At 45.0% G+C, this 27,592-nt stretch overlaps 2 protein-coding genes across 2 annotated transcripts in view; both read left to right on the top strand.

Annotated features, from left to right (window-relative positions):
* NHS (NHS actin remodeling regulator) overlaps window positions 1–6,399 on the top strand; it is a 261,294-nt gene extending 254,895 nt beyond the window's left edge. Inside the window, exons 6-9 of the mRNA XM_075720220.1 lie at window positions 5–136; window positions 1,403–4,384; window positions 4,897–5,023; window positions 5,775–6,399. Coding sequence (XP_075576335.1) covers window positions 5–136; window positions 1,403–4,384; window positions 4,897–5,023; window positions 5,775–6,399 — 3,866 coding nt within the window. The remainder of the gene's footprint in view (window positions 1–4; window positions 137–1,402; window positions 4,385–4,896; window positions 5,024–5,774) is intronic.
* Window positions 6,400–16,495: 10,096 nt separating this feature from the next.
* The window catches only part of BEND2 (BEN domain containing 2), a 29,659-nt gene continuing 18,562 nt past the window's right edge, over window positions 16,496–27,592 (top strand). Inside the window, exons 1-3 of the mRNA XM_075715665.1 lie at window positions 16,496–16,540; window positions 22,446–22,592; window positions 27,178–27,338. Of these exons, the coding sequence (XP_075571780.1) occupies window positions 22,535–22,592; window positions 27,178–27,338 (219 nt within the window). The 5' untranslated portion in view covers window positions 16,496–16,540; window positions 22,446–22,534. The remainder of the gene's footprint in view (window positions 16,541–22,445; window positions 22,593–27,177; window positions 27,339–27,592) is intronic.

Here is a 27,592-nt window from a genome sequence, read left to right as displayed (position 1 = left end):
GCAGGAGTTGGTTTTGACAGAGAGGCTAGTATACGCTGCTCTCTTGTTCATTCACAATCTGTACTACAGCGGAGACGAAAGTTGAGGAGGAGGAAAACCATCTCTGGCATCCCCAGAAGAGTGCAACAAGAAATAGGTGTAGTATAAATACAAATCTTCCGTAGATAGCTTTCTAACCAACTTAAATTGCAGGGATATGAGCTGGTAGCCAGCCTTCCAAAGAAACAAAACCTCGAAAGCATAAATGCTTGTGGAGTTTGGGAATGATGTGGTTTGTTTTTTTGATTTACCACAGTAAGCAAAGCTATATTACTCCATATGGCCTTGACGGACCGGGGGCCTTACTAAGTAATATAGATGTACGTGTTCAGCTCTTATCGTGTAAATGTTAATCAGTTCTTTTTTTTTCCATTTTATTTCTGTTATGAACCCATAGTTATGTGCATAAAAAGTAACTAGATTAAGTGAAAGTTTTTTCTTGTGTGAGGGGAGCTTAAGGTAAAGAACTGACAGATGTTGCTCAGCAAAGTGACGATGAGCTGTCACAACAGCCGGATAACTCACTCAGATAAGCAGTTGGATATCCGCCTTAGAGACAGCTGCTGGTATCCTACGGGAAACTTTGCTAAACGTTCCTTTAATTTATCACGCTCATCCTCGATTCCTTCCTTTCATTCTTTATTACCAAGCATACTTGCCCGAAATCAAGTGGCTTACCTCACTTTTCGTCCCAGGTAAATTAGGAGCAATTCTGTTGAGGGCAAATCCAGCGTAAAATTGGTATTAACCCAAAACGAAACTAACAAGATCTTTATTTCTTAATGTTCACCTGCACCTGAAGATGGCTCTGGTATCTCGGTCCGTTGCCGTAAAACTCGATGCAAAGCAGAAGGAATGTGTTTATCATAGGGGTAAGCAACCAGAGAATCTATGAAAGAAAGATCCTGTTGCCTTGCAAATATTCTTGGTAGTAAAGAAGCAGATAATGGAAATTCTGAACAGATAGGTAGTCAAAATAGAATTACTTCTAGAAGCTCACGGAGTGTTTTGTCCAGCAGCCACTCCTGAAAACTGTCTTTAACTAGTTGAAATAGAGTGACAAAAATGGAAAACTTAATTTTTATCTTAATATTTACCACAGCAAGATCAGCTCCATGTGAGATCACATTGCAGAAATAGGAGGACTGAGATCCCATTGCAGGACTAGGAAAATTTCCCCACCTCACCGGGATGAGGTCTGCCTTATATACTCTTTATAGCGAAGTTAAATTGGGTCCAATGCTCAGCAAGATTGAAAAAGAAAGAATAGACCAGATAATGCTTCTTGGGTTGCTCCGCGGGTCGTCTCGTGCCGGGAAATATGGAGCTGTCTCTCACTCACCTGGCTTTCCGTGTGTCCTAGATTCAGACGAGTCACCAGTGGCGAGGGAGCGCAATGTGATTGTGCACACAAACCCGGACTTCTCCGGCTCCGGCAGCAGGAGGTCGGGGACCCGGGACTCGGAGTGCCAGACGGAAGAAATCCTGATAGCCGCTCCCTCCCGGCGGCGGATCCGTGCCCAGAGAGGGCAGAGCGTCGTCGCCTCCCTCTCCCACTCTGCTGGCAACATCTTGGTGCTGGCGGACAACGGGGATGCCGTCTTCACTGCCGCTGTAAGCAACCGCATCCGCTCGCGGAGCCTTCCTCGTGAGGGCGCCCGGGCCAGCGAGGGTCATCAGGATGCCAGCGCCAAGAGTGCAGGGTACGAAGCAGAGTGCTTCCTAGCTGGCCAGGAGAGGATCCCAAAAAAGGGGAAGGAGGTGTTGAGCAAGCAAGGTTCACAAGAGTGCCAGCCCATCGGTTTAACTTGTCCTCAGCATCTGCACAGCCCTGAACATAGCATTGGTGAGAGGGGGAGATCACGGCTGTCAAGGATGGCCGATTCAGGCAGCTGCGAGATTTCGTCCAACTCGGACACCTTCGGGAGCCCCATTCACTCTATCTCCACGGCTGGAGTCCTGCTCAGCAGCCACATGGACCAGAAAGATGACCATCAGTCCTCCAGTGGCAACTGGAGCGGGAGCAGCTCCACGTGTCCCTCCCAGACGTCTGAAACCATTCCTCCTGCCGCCTCTCCTCCGCTGACGGGCTCTTCACACTGTGACTCTGAGCTGTCGCTCAACACCGCTCCCAACGCCAACGAGGACTCCAGTGTCTTCATCACAGAGCAGTTTGGTGACCACGCGGACAAGGTCAGGGGTCACAGGGCGAGCTCCTTCACCTCCACTGTGGCGGATTTACTGGATGACCCCAACAACAGCAACACGAGCGACAGCGAGTGGAACTACCTGCACCATCACCATGATGCCTCCTGTCGCCAGGACTTCAGCCCCGAGCGCCCAAAGGCCGACAGCCTGGGATGCCCCAGCTTCACCAGCATGGCCACCTATGACAGCTTCCTCGAAAAGACCCCCTCTGACAAGGCAGACACTAGCTCACACTTTTCCGTGGATACCGAAGGATACTATACCTCCATGCACTTTGACTGCGGTCTCAAGGGTAATAAAAACTATATTTGCAACTATGCAGCCACGGGCTCCGAGAGCGGCCAGAGCGGGAGCGTGACCTCCAGCCTGGCTGACTGCGCCTGGCAGGAGTGCGTGAGCCACAGGAGGCAGGGACGGCAGAGCATCTCACTGAAGAAACCAAAGGCAAAGCCAGCCCCACCAAAACGCAGCTCATCTTTGAGGAAATCGGAGGGCAGCACCGACCTTCCTGACAAGAAAGAACCAAAGATCGGTGGCGGGCAGCACGTCTCTCACACTGCCAGGGAGATGAAGCTGCCCCTTGAGTTTTCAAACACACCTTCCCGACTGGAAGGCCCCAACCTGCCAGCCAAGCAGGAGCTCCCCTGGGCAAACCAGGGCGACGGCGGGTTAAAGGACACTCCATTTGACACTGCTGATATCCCCTCCTTTAAAGATGAAGGTGCTGAACAACCTCACTATGCAGACCTCTGGCTTCTGAATGACTTGAAATCCAGTGATCCTTACAGGTCCTTGTCCAATTCGAGCACCGCTACGGGTACTACAGTCATAGAGTGCATCAAGTCACCGGAGAGCTCCGAATCCCAGACATCCCAGTCCGGGTCACGAGCCACCACCCCATCCCTCCCTTCGGTCGATAATGAGTTTAAGCTGGCCTCCCCCGAGAAGCTGGCGGGGTTAGCCTCACCTTCCAGCGGGTACTCGAGCCAGTCGGAGACGCCCACGTCTTCTTTTCCGACTGCTTTCTTTTCGGGACCCTTGTCTCCAGGGGGGAGCAAGAGGAAGCCAAAAGTACCGGAGAGGAAGTCATCGCTGCAGCAGCCGCTCTCAAAAGACAGCACCGCCTCGGTGAGCAAAGACCTTGAACTTCCGATTATACCTCCTACTCACCTCGACCTAAGTGCTCTTCACAACGTCTTGAGCAAGCCCTTCGCTCACAGGCACCAGCTGCATGCCTTCAGCCACAGCAAGCAGAGCGTGGTCGGGGAAGCCCTGCATCCGAGCCCTCCCTCTGCCCTTGCCATCACGCCCTCCGTTCTCAAGTCTGTCCACCTCCGGGCAGTCAACAAGCCTGAAGGAGGGAAACAGAAGGGCAGTGCCCCAGACCTGCTCTGCATACAGGAGACCGCCTTGATGGCAACCGACATTTCTCCGGGCAAAATGAGGCCGCTCTTAGCTAAGAAAACAGTATCGCGCCAGTACTCCACGGAGGAGGCCATAATGTCGTACATTGATGCTTCCCCAGCAGAAGTGGGCCCTGGAAAACTGCCTTTAGAGAAAAGCTCCTCTTTCAGTGGGGAGAAAAGCTCCTCTTTCAGCGGGCAGAATAGCTGTGAGCGAGAAGCTGTAACTTCAGCAAGAGTGGGTCTGGTTGAAGTCAAACCTGGGAAGGAGCAAACACACCTGATCACCGAGCGCTTGCTGGAAAGCACTCTGAATCAGACGTGTGCCATCTCTGCGGACGGGTTTCAGAAGGGCTCGGTTGTCCTCACAGGTGATGACGAAGCAAAGAAACCCAGCCAGGGAGCAGAAACAGAGCACGACCTTCAGCAAGTGCAGGCTCAGCAAGAGCTCTCCGCAGGCAGCGAGGGGAGGCTGGAAGGTGGGCTTGCGGGAGAAAGCCCAGGTCACGCTGAGGGAGCGGCTGTCAGCGATCAGCTTAAGCACCAACCCGACGTAAGCCACCATGTGCCTGGGAATGTCAGCTATGAAGCGGAGACAGCAGCAGTGAATTCACTCGGAGAAGCGACTTGCAAGCAGGAAAATGATATCGCATCAGGTATCCCAACCAAAAGTGCCTCTGATGATGGCAGGGCGGACGAGACGGCAGGCGGTGCAGACGAGTCTTCGCTGAAAGGTCAGTTGTGAACTCTTTCTGTGTTATACCCCATCATGTGGCTTTGGATGTGACTGGTGGTGGAGTCAAAAAGCAGGCTGGAGGTGCAAATTGGCGCGCCTCTGGAGGCTTAAGTACAGAGCCGCCCAATCTGTTAGCTGGCCAGCCAGCCCAGAGATATTTTAGGCTTTTTCAGTGTATTCAGAGTGTATTTCTCTGATATTTATTTCCTCCCTTGTGCTGCATTTCAGCTGAAAAGAGAAAAGGGAGGAGCACTAACCCTGGGTACAGAGGAGCCTTATTATCCTAGCTGTACAGTAAATGGGAGGTGCCGGTTCCAGGCCTTAGCAGTGCCCCCTTTATGGGCTCCAACATGCAATGTACATGATGTTTAGATTAGAGGATAAAGTCTGTATGGTAGTAGTATCGGCCGCTCGGTTGTGAACCAAGCTGGTGCCTCGCATGGGCGAGGCAGGGTTGTTGCCAAGCGCAGCAGGGTCTGACTCACAGCGTGGCCTCTTTCCTTGTTTAAGAGTCTTCTCCAAGCGACGAGTCCCTCGTGTCTCCGCTGAGTGAGGAGTTGCAGGCTGACGCTGAGGATGTCTTTGTGTCTCCAAACAAACCCCGCACTACCGAGGATCTGTTTGCAGTCATTCACAGGTGACCTAACCTTGCGGCAATGGGGAATGGTAACATGCAGCCCTGCACAGTCGCCCACTAACAATAGCTGCAGGATGGTTATTCGATGGTTAAGTCTTGTCCTGAAACTACCATCTTTAGTTTATTGAGTTTAGTTTTCTAAAAGGCAGCTTTTAGAAGATGCTTGATTATGCTCTGGTGTGTACTCTGGGTATCTTCATGGCATGTGTAGGATGCTTTACAGATAACAACATCAGGCTGTTCTCTCTAACAAACATACGTGTCTCCAAAGAAAACTACCCACAGTGGTTCCTGCTTTCTGCCCACCAGCTCTGTTCCGGTGAGTGAGTCATTGTAGTGAGACTGATGAGGGGGCATGTCTTCAATTTTAGAGTATTTTGTGTTCAGCTGAAATCTGTGATTGCAACTGAAATGACAGATTTCTGATACTGGACAGGTTATGCTGAGTATTATTGTTACCTAAGACTCTGTGCGCATTGTTGTCTTTCTAAAGAGCTGGTTGTGCATGTATTGTTTGGGAAGAGCTGGGTGAGGTTGAGAGGGACTCTGTGGCTTAGTGCCTCATTCACTGCACAAGACCTATCACCGCTTAAAGTGCCGTCAGTCGCTGCTAGCCTCCGATACTTGATAGAGGGATTAGGAGAACTCTAGCTAATATGAAAGCATAGTCAATCTGTGAAACTCCAGACCAGCATTGAGTGTTATTCTACAAAGATAATGTATGAAGGAGTGTTCCTTTGTGTTTTTACAGATCAAAAAGGAAAGTTCTTGGGAGAAAGGATTCTGGAGACCTTTCTGTAAGAAACAGATTGAGAGCTTCATCTGGGACTAGCAGCCAGCCCCCCACCAGCAGCACACTGCCCACCAGCAACATGCCACCGGCCAGCAGCATGGGCACTCCCATAAGCAGTCAGAGGTCCCCCGGGCTCATATACAGGAATGCCAAAAAGTCCAACACATCCAATGAGGAGTTTAAGCTACTGCTCCTTAAAAAGGGCAGCCGATCCGATTCCAGCTACAGGATGTCTGCCACGGAAATTCTGAAAAGTCCTATTTTGCCCAAGTCTCCCGGAGAGCTGATGGCAGATGCTCCTCAAAGCCTAGAGGAGTCTCCCCCCGCGCTGAGCCCCGATGCGTTGTCCCCGCTCTCCCCCTGCTCCCCCAGGGTCAATGCAGAAGGATTCTCCTCCAAGAGCTTTCCCATGTCGGCATCTTCAAGAGTGGGGCGTTCCCGGGCGCCTCCGGCAGCCAGCAGCAGCCGGTACAGCGTGCGCTGCAGGCTGTACAACACGCCGATGCAGGCCATTTCTGAAGGAGAGACAGAGAATTCGGATGGCAGCCCCCATGATGATCGGTCTTCTCAGAGCTCAGCGTAGGCTGCATGGGCACCAGGGCCAGGCTGCTGACACCGCTTGGGCTCTGTAAGGATGTGAATATAAGAGGCCAATGCTGTAGCAGTCAAAAAAAAAAAAAAAAAAAGAAAAAAAAGAAAAAAATTGCAGGGCAATATTGATGCTTAAATGTGTTTGTGTTTGTAAGACGCTGGGGAAACAGAGGACTACATCTGTAGCTATTTATTACGTTACATTTTCTAAAAGGAGGAAGATACGCTATGTCTGTTCTGTTTTCTTTTGGCTTCATTTGGTTTATCCCACTCTCATTCCGTTGTCACTGTAGATTTCAAGGCTATACACTTTCCATAGAGTTAAAAGTGACTTTGGCATTTTTTTTTTTCCAGAAGCTGCCCATCTAGAAACAAATCCCTCACTGCAGTGCTTCCCTAGGGAGAAAAAAAAAAAAGAAAATGCTCTTGAGGGTTGGTATTTTTCTACACTAAAATGAGCTGAAACAAAATTTAGAAGAAATTAACAAAACATATGTAAATACCATATTTTTGATAAAAATTTGTAAATAGAATTATCAAAAAGTGGACATGGCAAACGATTTACTGCATAACAACTTTGTTTATAGGAGACAAAAGAAGTCAAATGTAATAACTGTATTCTGTGAATACCATTTTCATATCAAACATAAAAAATTCACATGGCCACCGATAACCACTTTCAGTGTGACAAGCCTGAAGGACAACATTGAGCAGTAGGAAGGAGGAATTCTCCGCCTTAGCTAAGAAATGGAAAGGCTGACTGCGATGGGATTAAAGTAACCATTTGTCTAAGGCAGCTCCGAAGAAGCTAACTGGAAAGCGCAGCTGGGAGGGTTACCGTGAGGATCGGTGGGGAAGGCGAGCGTGCTTCCGACAGAAGAAAGTTGTGTCTGATGCAAAGCCCCAAAGGGTCCCATCCCACAGCCTCCCCTGGGCCTTTATTCTAGCAGGGATCGCTTCAGACAGGAGAGATGCGAGAAGAAATAGTACTTAACTTTCATATTCCTATTAGGCTATTGGGATACATAACACGGTCATAACCTGGTAACTATACTCTTTAAACGCAATTAGTTTCTGGTTCGTAAAGGAAACAAATAAATTATAAGCATGCAAGAAGCGCTTTCGATTTATCACTAAATATCCGCAATGAATTTTCAGTGAAGCTTTCTCTTTGTGCTGATGAGATTCATGCTACCTAAATATTTACAAAAATGACACTGTGAAAACGTAGCTGGGAAATAGGTATGTGTATGCATTATTTATATTCATTGCTGGGCTGGGAAGGGGAAAGCTCTGGTTCATTGTGCCAGCCACGTACAGTTGGGATCTTGTCTGGGTTTACCAGAAACACCGAACAGGGTGGGGGACTGGGGTGGGGTGGGAAAGGAGACAAATCAAAGCAGCTGCTTTGATACAAATGAAGGCAGGGAAATAAAAGCTGAATTACTTGAAGTTACTTGAATTTTCTCGTCTTAAAACTGCAAGAACGTGTACTTTTAAAACTTAACCCGTGAGTCGCTTTATACTTTTAATTTTTAAACAGAATAAAACCAACAGGCCTGATTCTCCTTTGGGCCACCACAGTTTCCATCGATGCAGCCCCGTCCGTGCTACTTGGAGAAGAAGGCTCTCTTTGTCCAAAATTGATGCAGTTGGTGTTGGTTGCCGTAGGATATGGTTTGGAGTAGAGGAAAGGTTAGCGCAGAGAAAATAGTGCGAGGAGGAATGTGGTGTGCAGTAGGACAGGTCGAGTAGGATGGCAGAAGGAGCGTACTTTGGTACTAAAGAAATCAACTAAAAGGTGGCTTTAAGCATAAGTAAAGGATAGGGAAGCAGGATGTGTGAAATGGGTTTTTACTAGTTCTTTTGCTTTTACTCATGTAATGCATAAAGCTGAGAGTTTTTAAAAGCGGGCAGAGCATGTTTTAAAGAGGAAGGTTCTACCTAAAACTGTTACGATTTTAAAGAGTCTGAGCAAGTCAGAATGGTTTAACAAATCCCGAATGTTATTCCCTATAAGGTTCACGTCTGATTTTGTCTACAACTTACCACAAGAAATACATTATTCAGGGTTTCCTACCGTCCTCCTGTGTAGCCTGGTTGCGTTCGGTGTGCAAGGTAGAGTCGCTGTGCATGTGGTACGTGTGTTGGGAAGGGGGGTGGTCCATCAGGTGAAGGGCTGCAAATTTGGGAAGTCTAAATAATCTAAAAGTCTAAAATAGTTTTCAAAAAGGTAATGGGAGCAAGGTTTTGGAAACAAAAGGCTACTCATGAAATAATCACAAAATAAGTCTGAACACAAATGAAGTGAATGAATGAGAATGTCTTAAGAGGAAATGTTTAGCATATAACAAACCACTTTCTGGAGAACATGAGTAAAGGAAGTTTAGATATTGGACAGAAAATCCTTAGTTTGTCATCTTCAGTTGTTTTCCTTAAAAATGTTACCAGGAGCACTTTTACAACATGTTTAATAGCCCTGAGTTAAACAGTCATTCAAAACTGTAAAGAGAATACAGCTGAATTTACTTTGATGATATCACTGTTTATTACCAATCAATAATTTCATAGATACCATAAATAAATATATATACACTAAAAAAAATTTTTTGACTGGAATAGTGAGACGATACTTCACGTATGAAACGGCTGCAGAACAATTCCATTAAAATATAGTCTTACTTGTTTTGTTTCATTTCCTAGTTTATATTTAGCAGATTGAAACCCAAATAAAGAGAGATTCTAAATCCACTGTGAAGAAAAGAGTTCATAACAAACATGGGAGTCGGAGCAAAACGAATGGTGGGGGCCCCTGTGGTGGTGCAGGCGTGCCATTAAGGCACCAGAGGACGAGCTTTAGGGCGAAGGGAACATCACTCACCCCTCGAGATAGGGTACGGTAAATGCGTCAGGTGACCGCTGAACCGTCATTCCAACCTACTGTTCCGTTGTTTGCACTGATGTTATGGAAACAATTTCTGAAGTAATACAGCTGTGTGTTCTGAAAAATAACATTTTTACCCTTTTTTTTTTTCTTTTTTTTTTTTCCTTTTTTTTCTTTTTTTTTCCTTTTTTTTTCTTTTTTTTTTCTTTTTTTTTTTTGTTTGTTGTGGCAGCATAGAGGACATGGAATAGTTGTAGCAAATAAAGCATATGTTTGCTTTTGCCAAAGGTCAGTGATTGAGTGCATTTGCTGCAATGGTGGCAGATAGAGAAATACTGTAGGTTATGACTTAAAGAATTTAAAAAAAAAAAATTAAGAAGGTTACAGTGTAACTATTTTGGTACTAGCACCAGTTCATGCTGGCAGAAAAGACAATGGTTTATGGACTTGCATCCATTTTGTATTTTTGTAATATTTGTAAATACGAACTTTTTAAATTGTTGCAGAGATGGTTTCTTTTGTAAAATGTTTTCAAAGTTTACATTAAATCCAAGCCTTTGTATATTTTAGAGCTGTGCAACACTTTAAGTCTTGTATTTATTTTTAGTAAAACCGGTGACAGTTTCATTGTGAACCCCTCTCAAAAAATGTGTTGGAAAAGTTTGATTACCTAGAAAGTGTGTATAGAAACTGCAAATAAACGTGACTGCAATTAAATCACACCTTCTCTTTACTTTCTTGTAATGAAATGTGAAGTCTAATCTACAGACTACAAGTATGCTATTTCCAAAGGTAACTCTCAGCTCATTACACATTTCAAGCCATTTAATCGTGTTTTCTCTTCACCTTAATTTTTTTTATAAACTGAGGAAGGAGAAATCTGTATCTAAATGGTCATTGACTTTAAGCGGAATTTTCCCCACAAGTACAATTTTGCCAGAATATAAAGACTGCTGAATTTGCCCCAGGTCTTTTACATGTAAGAGAAAGGAAGCTGGGATGAATAATAGTGGGAGGACCACTACTTTATCTTCAGCTGGAAAACAAAACAAATTGCAACACTTCAGACTCAAGGCATAGAGAATCCAGTGACTGAACTTTATCAGATATAGAGAATCCGGTGACTGAACCTTACCAGATAAAGCAAACCGTAGGCAAAAGGCAGGACATAAATTATGAACACAAAAGTGCAAATGCTACTTTATTTTAAATTTGTTTGGTTATCAGGAGGTTGAAAAGTTAGGACATGGGAGCTAAGTGGTTTATATGATAGGCCCTGCATGTGGCTTCAAAAATTGCATACCTGCAGGAAAAGGGGAGGGGAAGATGTGCACCATGAAACTTTGGTTTCAGCTGTCATTTTGACAGTAGCTTTGCAACACTGTACTTGGTATTTAAAAAATTAGCATTAAAAAAAAGCTGAAATGTGCAGGTCTGCTGCATTAGAGGGAGTGGAAAAAAATCTGCTTTGGGGAATGCTGTGGAGCAATCTGCAATCATGCTTTGCAAGGATATGAGGATTGCCCCGATGGGTGTGGTCCTAGAGTAGGCTCCAACTGGGAATCAGTTTGAATAACGTTTGTTTTAACCAGATGGTCAAGCAGTTAAGGATTATGTAGGTCATTTCCTGTTGGATTGTGTGCCTTTCCCAATCCAGAAATAGATAAACAAGGTCTGTAGGAAGAGCTTAGCCCATAGAGGCTGGCACAAGTTGGTTTTCATCTGCCCGCTGTACGCCTGTGTATTTTTTTCATGCTTGGTGGAAGAGAAGATGAAACATCAGACTACATAAAATATACCCATTGATTTTTTATATATACAAAGTGAAATCATTGTAACTATTTACAACATATGTGAAGATAGTGACTTTTGTAAGCCTGTAAAATCCAGGCTTCAGTGTGTACCTTTGGCTATGTGTACATGGCATACCACCGTCAGGCCCATTCGGAGGTAATATAAACCAGATACTATAGTAGTATCTATAAGTAGTAGGTACTATAAGTAGTATCACTGTGTATACAAGCTTTTCTCAGGTTGTACCATCCTGCTTCTCAGCAAAGCATCCCACCATGCTGTGCAGATATATATAAGGAACGTATATAACCATGCGTGGGAAGAGTTACAGGTTTTGGGGTTTTTTTTGGAGGATAATAAAGCACATGGGTGTTAAAATTTGGATGCCACATTGAAAATTTTGGCACCTTCTCCTCAGAGCGGAATTCAACCCCTACCCAACAAATCTGCCTACGCACTCTTCCTATACGCTCTTCCTATAGTGTTGTCAGAGACTTGGCAATTCAGGCCACACATGCAACCCGGTGGGAACCTCCTTGAGCCAGCAAGTGTGAGGCATGTCTTGCTGGAGCTTTTACTGGACTTACTTAAAAAGAGAGGCATTGATCCACAACAGAAATCCCGTTTCAGAGGGGGGACTAGCATAGGAATTCATTGCAAGTGCCGACTGTCAGTGCCTGCTCTCAGGACCACTGCTAGTCATGTCTGCTGCTCTGCGTAACACGGATACTGTCTGGGAAGCACGGGATCCTCCCCAGTAAAGGGTCCGACCAGACTGCAACCACCCACCTTCTCCCAGCACCTGGCCCTTCACCCTGCCTGGTACAGCATGGCGCACCGGGTAGCAGGACAGCAGGCACGCGCCACAGGCAGCTGCCGGGCTGCCCCCCCGGGGAGGGCAGCACCGGGGCTGAGCCCCTGCTGTCCCCGCGGGTTGCTGCTAGCCACGGGGCTGTCCTAGCGAAGCGCGGCAGCGGGCAGGGCTGATGTTGTAACATTGCGGTTTTCAATTCCGGCTGTGCGTCTTCTCAGCGAGGGACACTGGCGTTATCACACCTCTAAGACGGGGCGTTTGGAAGAGCCCGTGGTGCAGAAGCCGTGCAGAGGGAGGGCGATGGCTCCTCGGGCCCCTGCAGCCCCGGGGGCGGGATGCATGGGGCACGGGGTGCTCGGGGAACGTTAATGGCGAGTGTGGGGATGCCTGAGAAGGCGACGGCACCTCCAGGACAGGGCAGCCACCAGGCAGGAGAAGGCGAGGTGTTTCGGTGCCTTTGATGGGATGCGGGAGGACAGGACAGCATGGGATGACTTTTAACATCCCTTCAACTCGTCAGGCCCTGGGGTGTCTTTCCTGGGAAGAGGGCAGCTGAGTTCTGGCTGCAGTCCCAGTACTGATTTCTACACACACTTCTATGGGCCCTTACTTGACAGACTTTGTTTTCCATAAAGCTATTTACGGTTGCATTCATTTTATTTCCCTCCTTTAATTCTCTACTTGGTGACAGAAGTGTGTATTAACCGTTCTGATAGCTTCCTGGGATTAAAGTCAGGCTGACAGGTTTTTAATTACCCAGCTTGTTTCATTTGTATTTTTAACTACTGGTACGTTAGTGTTCTCCTGAAAGTTTTCTAGCACCCAACATTATTGGTCATAAGAATCCTTCCAATGGGTTTTCCTAAGTTTTTGAATGCAAGTTGTCCAGCTCTGCATCTAAAGATGTCTGTCTTTAATTACTTCGGTATGAACAGAAGAGGTTTCACATCATACCATCTGTACTCCCCAAAGAGAAAGCTAAGGAAAGGTATTTGTAAGGAATCCATATCCTCCAATATAGGCTCAATATCAGAACAACAGAACAGGTAAGCAGCTGAATACAGTCTTTCCCATTATATTCACTTGCATTGTTATTTAAACTTCCCCAGAGCTGGAAAATCAGAAAACCACTCTGAACGTTAAGAGAAGTTTATCCTACAACAGATGTCAGCATTCTCAGTGAAGCTTACTCTTTTCTTAGAAGGTAAAACGCTGTGCAAAACAACGATGGTAGTGACAGCATCATGGATAGGAGTGGTAGCCCTCATGCACTTTCACTCTAAATAGGTCTCAGTCACCGCCAATTCTATTTTTTTAACAGAAGGTTATCAAGCTCTGACATGAACACTTCTTACTATTGCCATTTCACAAAAAGGCTGCAAACCATAAACTGTTCCTGTCAGGAAACAACTGCCCCTACATCTCCCTTTTTAGTTCACTGGCATCTTCAGCTGGGGTGAGAGGAGAGGCAGGAACTGCTCCCTCAGTCACAAAAGAATAACAAAGACCAAGGAAACATCATTTCTTGATCAACTCATAGGTTAATTCAGACTGTTCATCCGTATTACAGCAACATTCTCCATACCTAGCAGTTAGGTACTAACGAGGCAGAAAAATAAGCCTTTTTGCTAACAGCACCTGAACAAATAAAAGAAGCCCTGCCCTCTAATAATGGGTTTGCCATAGTTTTAATGTTAGGCTGCGCTTTTTTCTTTTTTTTTAATATCACTCAAAAAAACATGCATCTACAAAATAAACAAATAAACGAATTTATTTTATTGGATCTAATAACCAGTACCAGGAAAGATGGCCAACAAATTAATTTCAGGAAATTCTAGTGGAAACTGATCCAAGAAAAATAAATTCTTTGTAGATCGGGTTTTCTCACTCCTTCTGAAACTATGATTCTGCATTCAAATGCATTAACTGTTAGCTGACTCCTTTACCTGTAACAACCTCCTGCCTACCTCCACTTCCTTCAGTTTTCTTTTGAAATCCATCCTGCCTTCTACATGATTAGTAAGCTACTGAAACAGTATTTTTAGAAATATAGAGGAATGCCTGCCACTTTCTATCTTCAAGACAAAACCTTCTGAAACAGCATGCTGTAACTCAGAACAGAGATGTTACAGCCTCTAGCGTATCAGATCATTCCTTTTAATTTAGCTTCACTTCCTAATGACTGTACTCCTCTTAGCCCTACCTTAAATATCTTTCTTCTCTTAGCTCCTCCAAATACCATTGCCCCACAAGACCACAGAAATCAGATATCTAAAAAACTTTTTCAATCTGTTTCCTTCCAGAGCCAACATTCCTTTAACCTTGCCCTGAGTACTTCCTTTCCACAGTCAGCAGCATCCCCTGTCCCTCACTCTGGTACTTCACTTCTGGTCTGTGTCTTGGTACCCCATTCAGCCCCTGTGACCTCCCAAGACCTACCTGTTCCCAAATCATTCTTTTCAGGGACTGCTTCCTTACATCCACACAAAATGTTGCCCTATTATAAAAAAGTTCCTGTTTCTGCAGAAAAAAATAAAGGGAAGATAAAAGCTGATTTTGAATACAGCCTTGTTGGCTGGGCTCCCTATTTCTCAGGCACTCTCCCATCACCTCAAGCTTTATAGCAAAGTGAAACTCTTAGCTTACTCAATGCTCTTTCAGCCCAGTACTGGAATGCATCAAAAATTCTGGTGTGTTTTGGTGAAGAAACTGGATGTACTGCACTGACTCGGTTCAAGGTGGGGCTTGTAGATGCTGGTCTTCCATCTTGCTGTCTATGTGAAAGAGAAAAAAAGACTTTTAAAACCTGCTAAAGATCAGAAAGTGATAAAGGAAGTACTGACTCAAGTCTGCCAGTAGTTGGCCCCAGATCCCAGTCTCCCCAGTTGCTGGCACATACGGAGTCCCCGAGGCCGCAGCCCCACCGCACTTGCTGGCACAGACCGCCTCAGCCCTCTGCCCCCTCAAACATGCAGAGCTGGCCAGGACTCTGCTGGAGCCCCGATACCTGACTTTGTACAGTTCTGTGAGGACAACCTTTTGCAGCTGCTAATACCCCTCTGTAACTGGATTTCTCCCATTACAAGAAGTGGTTTGTGAAGAACCAAAACCGAATCTGATGGTGCAGTAAGATAACCAGACATTATTGTATGCTGAAACCTGGAGCAGTGGATGGCACACACAAGAGGTTCAGCAGTTTGAGAACCGCAGAGGCCGGACATGAAGTTACCCACGACTTTGCCCTCCAGCAGAGGCTCCCGCAGAGCAGCTTGGCAGCCCTCCATCCTCCTGGGGACGGAGGAGCCTGCATGAAACCGAACCCACTGCCCTTGGCCAGGCCGCGGCTAGCAGGGAGCATGGCAACAGCGCGAAAGCAAGGCGAGGACGGATAAAGCCGGCCTGCTTTCCGCAACGCAAGAGCCTGCGCCGTCATCACGCCGCCGGGGTCGAGGCGGCGGCCCGGGCTGCGGGCAGGCAGCTGAAGGAGAGGGCGGCACCGGCACCGCCCCCGCGGCTCCCGTTTGCCAGGCGCGCCGCCGTGCCCAGCGCGCAGCCGCACTGGTTCAAAACAGTTTGTTGCTCACGTCGGAGAAGCCGCTTCCGTTTCCAACGCCGCATTCCGGCCACACCTGCCTGTGCCGGAGCCGCGGCTCGCTCCGCCGCCCTGCCCGCCCGAGAAGGACCCCGCGCTCTGCCGCCCCAGCAAAGCCATGTCCGCCGAGGGTAAGGCTGCCGGCCGCTCCCGGCCCGCCGCTCCCCCGAGGGAGGGGAGACGGGGCGCGGAGAGGCGCCGGGGCGCGGAGAACGCTCCCTCAGCCTTCGCAACCGCCCCAACGCCCTCAGCCGAGCCGGCCCAAGCCACGCCCACCTCCTCCGCCGCTATTCGCCGGTTCCGGCGCGGCGAGCCGCCGCCATTGGCTTTCGCTACTGCCCGTCGCCGCCGCGTCAGCGGCGGTGGGGGCTCGAGGCGCGGAGGGCGCGCGGGCGGTTGGAAGGCGCTGCGCGGGGTGGGGGTGGCGGGGTCGGCGGCACTAACGGTTTCCGCGCGCGGGCGGGGGCGCTGCGCTTCCCGCTCGGGGCCGGGCGTGCGCGCGCGTGCGCGCGCCCTGGCCCGCTCCCGGCCCGTCCGCCGCCCTCGGGGTTTTCCCCCGGGCCGCGTATTCCCGAGGCGCCCCGGCAGCGTCAGCCCTTCCGCAGCCGAGGGGAGGGCAGAGGGGCAGCCGTGCGAGAGGCCCGAGGTGCGACCGTGCGTGGGTGCGCGGCGGTGGAGCTGGAAGCGGGACGCTGTCTGTCAGGGAACTTAACTGCTCGGAAGAAGTAACGTGGCCCTGCCGCAGCTCGGTTACCTCACGGTGTAGGGCCGGAGGGTGACAGCCGCCGTGGCGTGGTTTGTGGTGCAGGAAGCTTTCGCTTTGCTTCGTCTTCAAATGGTGGGCGAGCGTAGTGGCAAAATGTTGGGGAGACTTTGCCGTAGAACGGCGGCGTCTCGGCCCTGGCAGGCCCTGGGTGCTGAGTTCCGGCAGTGAGTAATGGCTCCTAAAGTGAGATGCCTGACCGAATGATCCTTCCATTCGAAGACAAACGCATGGTGCCAACTTCTGTGCCTTAGGGTTATACGGGCTTTGCTTACGATCAAAACAGGTACATTTCTGCCAGTGGCGTGCTTCACCTTGCCCTTCCAAGGAGTAATGTTTATACAGTCTCACATCACTTTAAGCTCATTTAGCTGCTGTCACAGACCTCTACCCTCTTCAAGAGGTTCCAGCTGCCTCTTGCTCCGATGCCCGACTTCCTTGTGTGACTTAATGGTTCAGGGAGCTTTTCTGGCTGAAAAAAATTTTTTTTTTTGGTGTGGTTAGGCTTTGGCCAATTCACTCTGCAATTGCACAAGTGTCAGCATGAAGTAAAGGAGTAGGATTGAGATGTGGGAGGGTGGGGGCATAGCAATCCTGACATACCCCTGATTAAGCAAACGTACAGGGTAATGCGTTGGGTGTCTGTTCCTTCTTTGTCCTCAATTTTTTGGTCTCCTGATCAGCTTTGTCTATAACTTGGTAATCTTAACAAATATTAAGACTGTTCTAAATTCCTTGGCAATAGAAAAGATGTGCCATTAATAATATTCCTCAGTCAAAAGGTGCAGTATGAGCTCAAATCTTACTAAACATCAGAGGCCCCTTTGTGTGACTTGTTTTACCTTGAGTTTTGATCTTTGTAGCATCTCAGTAATCCAAATATGAGACCTAAAGCCATGGGAAGTCTGCTTTCATTATTTTGCTTCTCACCATAGTAATCGGTTTGTATTTGCTCAATATACAATTCCATTGTCTTAATCTGTTGCAAATTTCAGTCATGCAAATTCTGACTACAGTATTCTAAAGTAACTATTGTTTCAGTGTTCGGAGACTGTTGATAAGCATTTTATCTCTGGTAGAGCATTCTGGTGTCTCTGATGTGTGACAACCTATCTAGATTAAGGACAAAATTATCAGAAGTATGCTGAATTCAAGGATACAACTTGAGGTGGATGGTACCCAATTTTTCTGAGTGCAGTATTTAAGCATCTTTATAAAACCTATTTTGTCTTACACATAGCTTCCATGGCTGGCTGGCTGCACCTGGGAGTATTGAGATCATGTTTGCAGAAATCCAGAGATGTGTCTAACTGAATTCATAGAAAATTAAGAAAAAACAATGGATTTCTGTGAGAAGTTTGATTTGGTTTTAGTGATTTCACTAGCAGCCCCCGAGAACTCTGTAGTAGAGGTTGGAATAGGATTTAGTACTACTCGGCGCTTTTAGCTCTCTCATTCACCTCCCTTTACCATTGCATACCACATGGTTGCCTATGTTTCTGTTTCCACAATAAGTGAGAGCATTCATCAGGTAATGTCCAGCTCAGTACAAGTCCTTCCTTATCCCGCTGGCTTATGTGGTATATTTAATTAGTAACATACTTGGGGAATGAAGTCAGCTTGTCTTCAGACTTCAGCTGATGCATCGTATCTGGTTGTATTTCCATGCTTGTAGTTTTGATTATCATAGTATGCAGAAATGTCCTTAAAACCCTCAGTTACGTCTGCAATGACATTCTGGGGTGGGGTGATATTACCCCTGAAAGGCATCATGACACTGGTGTCCCTGTGCTCTCCCTTGTGTTAGTCCCTGTTTTTTTGTGTGTGCTAGCATAAGTGTCAGGCCAGAAATAGAGCAGGATCTTGTTGTGGTCCAAGTTAATGTTAGCTGGCTCTCCTTTTGTGACTTAGTTTAAACTCAGGTAAGTTCCTTGATATATCTTTTATTTGTTTGGGTAGGGTTGCTTTGCTTGATTGGTTTTGGTAGGTAATTTGTAGTTGCTACAGAGTTTTTTGGGCTTTTATGTTTGTCTTTTTAACTCTGGCTTTGAAAGAGTTCATGTTTGGTTTTGGGTTTTGTTTGTTTGTTTGCTTGTTTTTAGTATTTCTTGATGCTTAATATCAACATCTTTCCATCTCTAAATTATTTTGGTCGTCTGTCTGTGTCCCAGCCCCGCTCCCCCAAGTTTTTCTTCATGTTGCAGTTTGGTTCTATTTGTCTTTCATTCTTGTGTTTCACATTTTTCTTCTTTTTTCAGCTCTTTTCACCAAAACCTATGCTACTATGCTATTTGGGGATAGGTGACGGAGCAGTAGTTTGGTTGCTGGAGTATGTTGATCAAATGACAGTTTCCAAAGAAGAGAGAAAGTTTTCAAGTCATAATTACTTTTAAATATATTTCTCTATTGGTTATTGGAAATAAATTCTTTATGATGCTTGGTTTTACTTTGCTGCATAAAAAGCTGTAACTTAATATACTAAAGTAACTTTTGATGCAGGGTTAGACGCACAGTTGGACATTTTTGCATGTAAATCATTATGAAAGCTGGGCTCAAGTTTAAGTGCCTTTAACTTTCTACAAATACCTGCTACCTGATGATTTTGCGCAGAAGCAAAGAAGAGCTCCTGGTGAAAGAATTCTAAATGGTGAACATAAACAGCTTTTAAGTTAAAAAGAGCACCTCCGATCTGGGCTTTCTAATTTGATCATTTCACAGCACTGTTCTGTCTACAACTGTCTTTCTGTACAATGCATTTTTTATGAACCTCTACCTTATGTTATAGCATATCCTACTGCCTTACTGAAAATAATAAGTCATAGTGTATACCATATAACCCAGAGCATGCATTGAGTCTGAGAAGGAAATTAGTTTGGTGGTGTTTTCTAATTTTAGATGATTGTTGCTTCAGTTTTCAAACAGAAATTCAGAGTTTTCTTAAACTGATAACTTGTTCCAATGACTGGATAAACCAGCCTATCTAGTAAGTCTTACTATAATGTGTAATTCACCTCACAGTAAAAGCCTTATTTGAAATCTATAAACTGAAAATATTTTCGTAGTCACACTTATTAAATTTATAATTTCCTTTCAAGACTTACTGGAAACATCTAAATATCTATGTCATGATATTTTGTGTCAGTAGAGTTAGTTAATGCAATGAAGTTACTAACTTGTCATGAGAAATGCAGTTGCATCTTCATACAAGTCACAAGTAAAGGATATCTTGATGGTTTCATTTTTATTTATTTTTTTTTCAGGAGCACAAATTAATCACAGAATCTGGCAGTTTGTGGTTTCTACTTGAAAGAGACAGATATGTATTTCATACTGTTTGGTGCTACATATATGGTATTACTCCATATTGCTAGCACTTTTAAAAAGCATCAGAAATATTTAGAATTGCTTACAGGACTAAGTTGCAGTTTCTCTAAGATTATGAGTAAATAGCTGGAATTCTTTTGTCACAAGTTTTTGAATGTGTGAAGATTGTGGCTAAGTGAACGGGGTTGTCTTCACATGTAAGAATGACCACAGTAGTGACATTAAGAGTTGTTTTCCTTTGCCTGAATAAGGTATGTATAGGACTATAAGATGAGAACTACTTCTCCAACTCCTCCCCCCCCCTTTTTTTTTAAACTAGCTAATATTTGTTGACAGGTCTTCTAAACAAAATATTTTTGAGCAGACATTCTCTTGGTGATGAATGTACCCAATCTACAGCACAGACATTTAAATTTGTCCGCTGACTTTAGAGGCAAGGAAACTAGAATACGTTAGGAAAAGGAAGAAGTGCATGGAATAAAGTGGGTGGGTCTACATTTCTTGGAGCAGCTTTCGTTATTGTTGCAGTGACCAGTCATGTTGATAAACCTTCATGGAAATGGGTCATGTATTCTAATCTCAAAATTTCCTGACTGTCCATGTTAAGAGTGCCATTCTGAAGAGGGAATAATTTCCTTTCCCTGTATGAGAGCAGCCATGTTCAGCAATGGGTGATGGAAGTTAAAAGCCCTGGGGGTGAGGAGGGTCCTGGCCACCATTTTAGAAGTTAAAAGTTTTGAGAGACAAGTGCTTGTTGCTGCATTGCTTCTACATCATTGTAGAAATGTGTTGTAATTAACTAGATATTTTTTGGAAGTGAGGTGTTTTCCCTTTTTGTATTTTCCTGTTTGGTTTATGTTTATCTTCCAGCTGTGAGTTGCTGTAGCTACAGATTTTGGAAACGCTTTCTGCCCAGAGTCCGCTGCAATGATTTGGAAACTTATTTAAGGGAGGGTGATGGAGGGTATGGAAGACCGAGCTTTGCTTTCAGTATCAACCAGTTGTAGCAAGTCTCCTGACTTCTGATCATACTGGCCTTCCTGTAGTCCAGATGGAGCTGCTTTGTCTTTGCTACGTGCTGGTTCCACAGGATTTTCTCTCTTCTATACCCATTGCTCTGTCTGCTGTAGGTTTGAGTGACATAGTTGCTGGTCAGGTAGGCTTGATTTGCCTGCCTTATTTTCCGTGGGCCAAAGTGAGGCAAGAGATTTGTAAAGACTATCAGTATATGGGTAAACTCTGTGCGTTGCAGATTTGCATAGGTAATGTACAACTTGTGTCCCTTCCTCTAGTTAGGGATAGAAAGATGATTGCAGGGCAGTGGAGGCCCAGCTGTAAGTAGGGCATTTGTCAGGCCATACAGTAACCTGGTATACTCGTTGGGGAAGTTGGCAGGGAGGATTCTGTTCCCACCTGCTTCATTGCAGATGCACTTTTCCAGCCTCTCGGTTAACTCTCTCCCAAAGTAGGTAGAATACTAAATGACTGTCAAAAAAATTTGTGCCTGTGAGGCAGTTAAATAACTCAGCATATACAAATAACTCATGTTAGCCTGCAATGAACATCACTGAAGTGTTTTGCTAAAAGCTGTGCCTAAATTAAGTTCATGAGTAGTCCTGTTGTTTACTTCTATACAGCTCATTAAAACTGGCCAAGAGCTGTTGTCTGAGCCTCAGTGGCATATCCCACCTCATATCCACTCAGCTAAACTCCTTTTTGCAGGGCAACTATGCCCCAACTAGCTTTTTGGCCTCATTTACTACTATAAAACACAACTTTTGACTGCGTGGTAATCGGTGCGTGTTTCTGAACAGACCCTCAATTTGGTGAAGTCTTTCCTAATCCAAACCCTGCTGTATTGTTTCTTCTGGATTAGATGGGAGTACTGGCCAGAGGGAAGATTTTATGACCTGTGGAATTCAGCTTCTTTCCCACGTTTTGGTCTCTTAAGAAATTGGAAGAGAGGGAAGAGAGCAGTATTTGGAGTGAATTGTTTGTATAAGACTAAAGAACCAGACCACTGTTACACTCATACAGCCCTGATTCATTTCTGGAGCTTAGTCTGTCCTGTGCACTGAACAGGGTAGAGAACCTGTGGAAAATACAGCATGTGTTCATATAGTTAGTATGTCATTATGCATGTGTGCTAGCTGAATTTAAGTTTTATTTCCTAACTTTAGTGGCTCATGGTATGAGTCCTTCCATTAATTTGTTTCATCAAGAATAAATTCCACTCCCTCTTGTACCCTCCCCAAAACGCTAAATCTGGCTATAATAGCTATAAAGCAGTTATTCTGAAAACAGGACATTTTTTCTTGATGTAGTATGTTTAATTGGAAAAAAAAAAAATTGGTACTGGACGTTTGCCATTCAGTGTTGCTGCACAGCATCTCATTGGGAGCCAGTGTTTGATTTGATGTTAATATCAAATATACAGTTAGGATTTGAGACTGATTTGTTTCAAGTGTATTAAGCATTTCTTATTTACGAAAGTAAGATTTCAAAACCAGATTAATATGTCTTGTCTTATGCTTGAATCTAAATGGTGGAGTTCTTGGAAGTGCTTGTTACTGGCTTATAACTGTTCCTGTTGAAGCTGGACATTGTAGGAAGAATTGGGTACTGAATAGTTTCAGGAATCCTGCCAACTAAGCAATAGTAAGCTGCTTCCCTTCTAGTATGTGTTAACACCTCAATGCCCGCATTTAAAATTGACTTTGCATTTAGATGCTAAAGTGAAACTGGTTTTAAACTAGCCTGTAGTACAATTCAGATAATGCTAGACATGATACAAGCCCTACAGTTGTCATCTGATATGCAGAATGGTGTCTAGTCTTACGTGTTTCTCTTTCTGCATATGCTAATAGATTATGTATCTGTGAATGTTGAGGATGATGTTGAAGCAGTGATTATTGACCATGGAGAAAATGGACTGTCCACACAAAGCTGCGTGTCAATGGAACAAAACTCTGAAGTAAACAGTGCTGTTCACCATGTGGCTCAATGTGCCTATGGTAATTACTGTTCATTTTTATTGTGATCTAATAGTTAATGGTTAGTTTTAATGGTGTATGTTCAGTGCTGCCGTCTTGAATGCTTTCTGTATTACCCCCATCTTTAAAACATGTTTTATTGGAAAGCTACTTCATAGAAATTGCTTGGCAATGCATTTAAAAAGAGGAACATTTTAGTTATTACTTTAGAGGTCTTTATTAATAGTGAACCCACTGAAATACTACGTTTTAAAACAGCAGGTATTTACTTACTTATAAAGTAAGTATACCTCGGAATGAATTAGCAAGCAATTCGGAAAGTAAATGTCATGGAAAAACCTAACCCAAAAAATGAGGTTTTTAGATAAACTGTGCAGTGTGATTTAGTGGAGCACTGGGGAAACTGATGTGCAATGATAGTAAGATGGTTATTTAAGGTGATAAAATTATTAGCTGTAAGTAGCCTTTGGTGATTGTCTTTAATTCATAGTATTTATTTTAACGTGTGGTGGGTTGACCCTGGCTGGATGCCAGGTGCCCACCAAAGCCGCTCCATCACTCCCCTCCTCAGCTGAACAGGGGAGAGAACATATAACGAAAGGCTTGTGGGTCAGGATAAGGACAGGGAGATCACTCTCCAATTACTGTCACAGGCAAAAAAGACTTCACTTGGGGAAATGAGTTTAATTTATTACCAATCAAATCAGAGTAGGGGAATGAGAAATAAAACCAAAGCTTAAAAAAACCACCTCCCCCCCCCCCCCCCCCCCCCCCCGCCCCTTCTTCCCAGGCTCAGCTTCATTCCCACATTCTCTCTCTCCTCCCCCCGAGCAGCTCAGGGGGATGGGGAATGGGGGTTGGGGTCAGTTCATCACACATCGTCTCTGCCGCTCCTTCCTCCTCAAGGGGAAGACTCCTCACACTCTTCCCCTGCTCCAGCGTGGGGTCCCTCCCACGGGAGACAGTCCTCCATGGACTTCTCCAGCGTGGGTCCTTCCCACGGGCTGCAGTTCTTCCCGAACTGCTCCAGCGTGGGTCCCTCCCACGGGGTGCAGCCCTTCAGGAGCAGACTGCTCCAGCGTGGGTCCCCCGCGGGGTCACAAGCCCTGCCAGCAAACCTGCTCCAGCCTGGGCTCCTCTCCCCACGGGTCCACAGGTCCTGCCAGGAGCCTGCTCCAGCGTGGGCTTCCCACGGGGTCACAGCCTCCTTCGGGCACATCCCCCTGCTCCGGCGTGGGGCCCTCCCCGGGTGCAGGTGGATCTCTGCTCCCCCGCGGGCCTCCATGGGTGCAGGGGCACAGCTGCTTCACCAGGGGCTGCACCGGGGGCTGCGGGGGAATCTCTGCTCTGGCGCCTGGAGCACCTCCTTGCCCTCCTTCTGCACTGAGCTGGTGTCTGCAGGGTCGTTCCTCTCACATATTCTCACTCCTCTCTCCGGCTGCAGTTGTGCAGGAGTTTTTTTCCCCCCTTCTTAAATATGTTATCCCAGAGGTGCTACCACTGTTGCTGATTGGCTTGGCCTTGGCCAGCAGTGGGTCCGTCTTGGAGCCAGCTGGCATTGGCTCTGTCAGACATAGGGGAAGCTTCTAGCAGCTTCTCACAGAAGGCGTCCCTGTAGCTGCCCCACTACCAAAACCTTGCCACGCAAACCCAATACAACGTGCGAGATCAGAGTCTCTCAGAAATCCCAATTGGCCCAGACAAAAATTAATCATAGTTGTTACGAGCATTTAGTAAGTCCGGTAGCAGTATTACCAAGTTAGCAAGGAAAATGACTGTAACTAAGTGATGGCACTTATGAGTTTGGGATTTTTTTTTTTTTTTTTTTTATTCAGCCAGTTGACTTTATAGAGAATCTCATCAGTATTTGTCTTCAGCAGGGTCAAGTTACATCTGTTTCCTAGTGTTGTTAGGTGCTTCTGAGAACCTTTAATCTTTTTGGTCTTCTACTTGACAGTAGAGTATGCTGTAATATTTTGTACATTTATGTCTAAAAACATATTTGGGAGAGGAGGATGGTTTACTTCGGGTTTTGTCTCTGTCTTTAAAAAACAAAACAAACCCACTGAAAATAAAAATTCCTGCCCAAGAAACTGTCATAGACAGTTGCTGACCTTGGTTTCAGGACATGAGTAATTGTTTCTTTATCAACAAAGGAATCGTGATGGGTGGGTATGATTGTTTTTTAAAAGGTGAAAGATGGTTTTCTCATCTTTGGGCTTACTGCTCTGTTGTTGTAGATTGTTAGCATTAGGTATTGTCTAGTTAAAATTGAGTAGAGAGAGATGTATTACCAAAATGTGACATAAGTTTATCTTGAATATAACTGTTGAACTTAACTCTTTGAACTGAAATTCTCTCTGTTTTTTATTCAACCACCATCTTAGGCTAGTATCTTGTAGAGCAGTGCCTTTTCTTCATATCTGATTCTGTCTGTCCAAACTAGTTTCTTTTACTTTTGTCTTGTATCTTCTTGCCTATGGTTACTTAGCTGGCAGAGCAAGTGCAACATCACTAAGATACAGATCTAGGTCTTTTTCTCCCCGCCTGCTGCAGAACACTTCTACTTGTACATTTATGCCCACAAACTCGGTATCAGTTTTGCTGGCACTTTTTTTTCTTTTTTTTTTTCTTTTTTTTTTTTTTTTTTTTTTTTACATCATTGTATTTGTGCCTAAATCTAAATTTGGGAAGCTAATCAGAAAGACTATTAGTTCAACATAAGCATAATATGTTTAAAATGTAATTAAACCAGGGACCTAGTATTTCTCCAGGTGAAGTGGCATTCTGGTCTGGCTGCAGAAAGTATCTGAAGCTTGAGGGACTACATTGTGCCAGTGTGTTAATCCTGATGCCCTGCACCCTTTCTGCTTTCAACATGTCCTCTTGCCTGTATTGGTGTTGGTCCCAGAGAGTGCTGGCATCTCCCAGGCTCTTAAGTTCTGGGGGTGCTTAGGGCTAGGAGAAGAGCGCTAGCTTGGTCTGTGGGGCGGTGACAGAGGTATGAGATGATCTGGGAAAGGAAGCAAACTCTGGAGCTGGATGAGGAGGGTAGGTAGGTTGTAATCTTCACCTAAGAGGACAAATACTAAGTTAATTGCATATGTATTTTTATTACTCAGTTATTGATTATGATTTCAAAATGATGTGAACTACACAAATCTAAATCTACCACAGATCTTGCCTAGGTAGCATCCGTCAGCTCTGCTACAGCATTTGTCTGGGCTCTTAATGCAAAGAAATTCTTTTTCTAGCTTATGATACTGAATATATTGCTACTTTTCTGTTCTGTCCCTGGCCCTTCCTCTTCTAGTGCATAAAAGAAAAGCAGTTGTCTTTGCTTTTCAGTATTTCTCTTAGCTTGTCCCTGTCCCATTGAATTTGTTTTCTCTTCCTTCATTTCTGAGATATTAGTTCTACTTTCCAGTTGGGCCATGAAATTAGTTCCATTATTGTGCAAAAGTAGTAAGACGTACCCTTGTAACTTTTCTCATGCAGCCCTTTTTTACTTAGGAGGAACTTCCTGTAGGTATCCACAAAACTTCCCCACCAGAGCTTTTCAGCTTGGCCTAAGTGCCAAGAAGCTCCTTCACAGCAGATAGTATGGTGGAGACTTGGTGTTGCCTGCCAGCTAAGTTTTTTTCTCCTTACTTCTTTGAAACCTTCCAAGGTCTTGTTTAGCTTCTTAAGCTTTACTTGCCATTTAACATCTTCTCTTATCTGTATCTGTATCTTGTTATCTATATAGTGCTTGGCCCATCTATAGCTAAAATAGATAAAACTCAAGGGGAAATAGTTACTTTTTTAAAAATTATTCTTCTCTTAAGAGTGTTTTAATTTCTTTTAAAAAGAGCTGCCATAGCCCTTTCCTGAAAGTTTGAGGTAGAAACCTGTAAATGATGGACAGGCAGATTTGGCAGTAGAGAGAAGCTTTTTCTCTTAACTGTGAAAATCCTTTAATATTGTTCAAAAGGTAGGTCTGGCAATCGTGTGGGCTTCAAAAGAATTAGGACAGAGCAGTAATAAACTGTAGTAATGGCTTTTTAACTGCGTGTCAGGCCCACATGTGAAGAGGTGGAGTGTACCACTTGTGGATAGTTTGGGTTTGGTAGTCCCCTGACCTACACTGGCTCAACAGAGGAGATACCTGGAGCATATCTTTTTTTATTGCACAGTACTTCAGTGACAAAACTGGGGGGGACCCCATGAGTGTAGGGAAGGGACAGCTGAGGACTAAACAAATGGAAACGTGTTTTACATTGTGGATTTATTGCATGAATTTCAGTTAACTGGTTTTGTTGGGGTTTTGAATTCTGTGACTTTGTACAATTGGACATGGAAATGAGAACAGAGAGTCAACAGTGAAAAGCAAGGCAAATTAAATGGAGGCTGGAGAGAATTTGGAAGAAAGACTATTAAATCGAATTTATAATTTCACATCTAAATAAATTGGATTAATAAGTGTTTAATATTATGCTAGTAAACAAATTTCAAATAACCAAGCAGTTTGAAAGTAAAAAGGGTGACTGTGCGTGTGTGTTGTAGTGAAATGCTTAGTGCAATGGGAAACCTGCTGATATGCTTTGCTTTCTCTCCATTTTTCCAGGAGGTGAAGGCTTATCAATGCTAGCTGAACGAGTGGCATCACAAATGAGCCATTCTGCAAGTATGCAGAGAGGAAATGGTCACAGCCCTGAACAAATGGATTTTGTGTTTTCGCATAATAAAAGAAAACGACTTGCCCCTACTCTAGTGGGGCAGCATGTGGTATGTTTTGCCAAATAGTAGCCCTTTGTTTTGAGGTCAGTTTCAATGTTATTGGGAACGTCATTTTTCCTTCGCTTTTGTATGCTCATTTGATGGCATTCCAGTGAAGAAGTGTGGGTAGGATATCCATGTAGTGCATGGAAGCTTCTGGTAAAACCTTGTTGTGCTGGTTACTGTACGTGTGTATAACAACATCTAGTGGGCAGTGAAGAGTAACTTCTACTGATTTCCCATGTAGATGCTCTTACTTTTTC

This window comes from Pelecanus crispus, chromosome 1 (assembly GCF_030463565.1).
Source record: "Pelecanus crispus isolate bPelCri1 chromosome 1, bPelCri1.pri, whole genome shotgun sequence".
Classification (NCBI taxonomy): domain Eukaryota; kingdom Metazoa; phylum Chordata; class Aves; order Pelecaniformes; family Pelecanidae; genus Pelecanus; species Pelecanus crispus.
The sequence above is the reverse complement of the archived record's forward strand: the minus strand, read 5'-3'. Positions and strand labels throughout refer to the sequence as shown.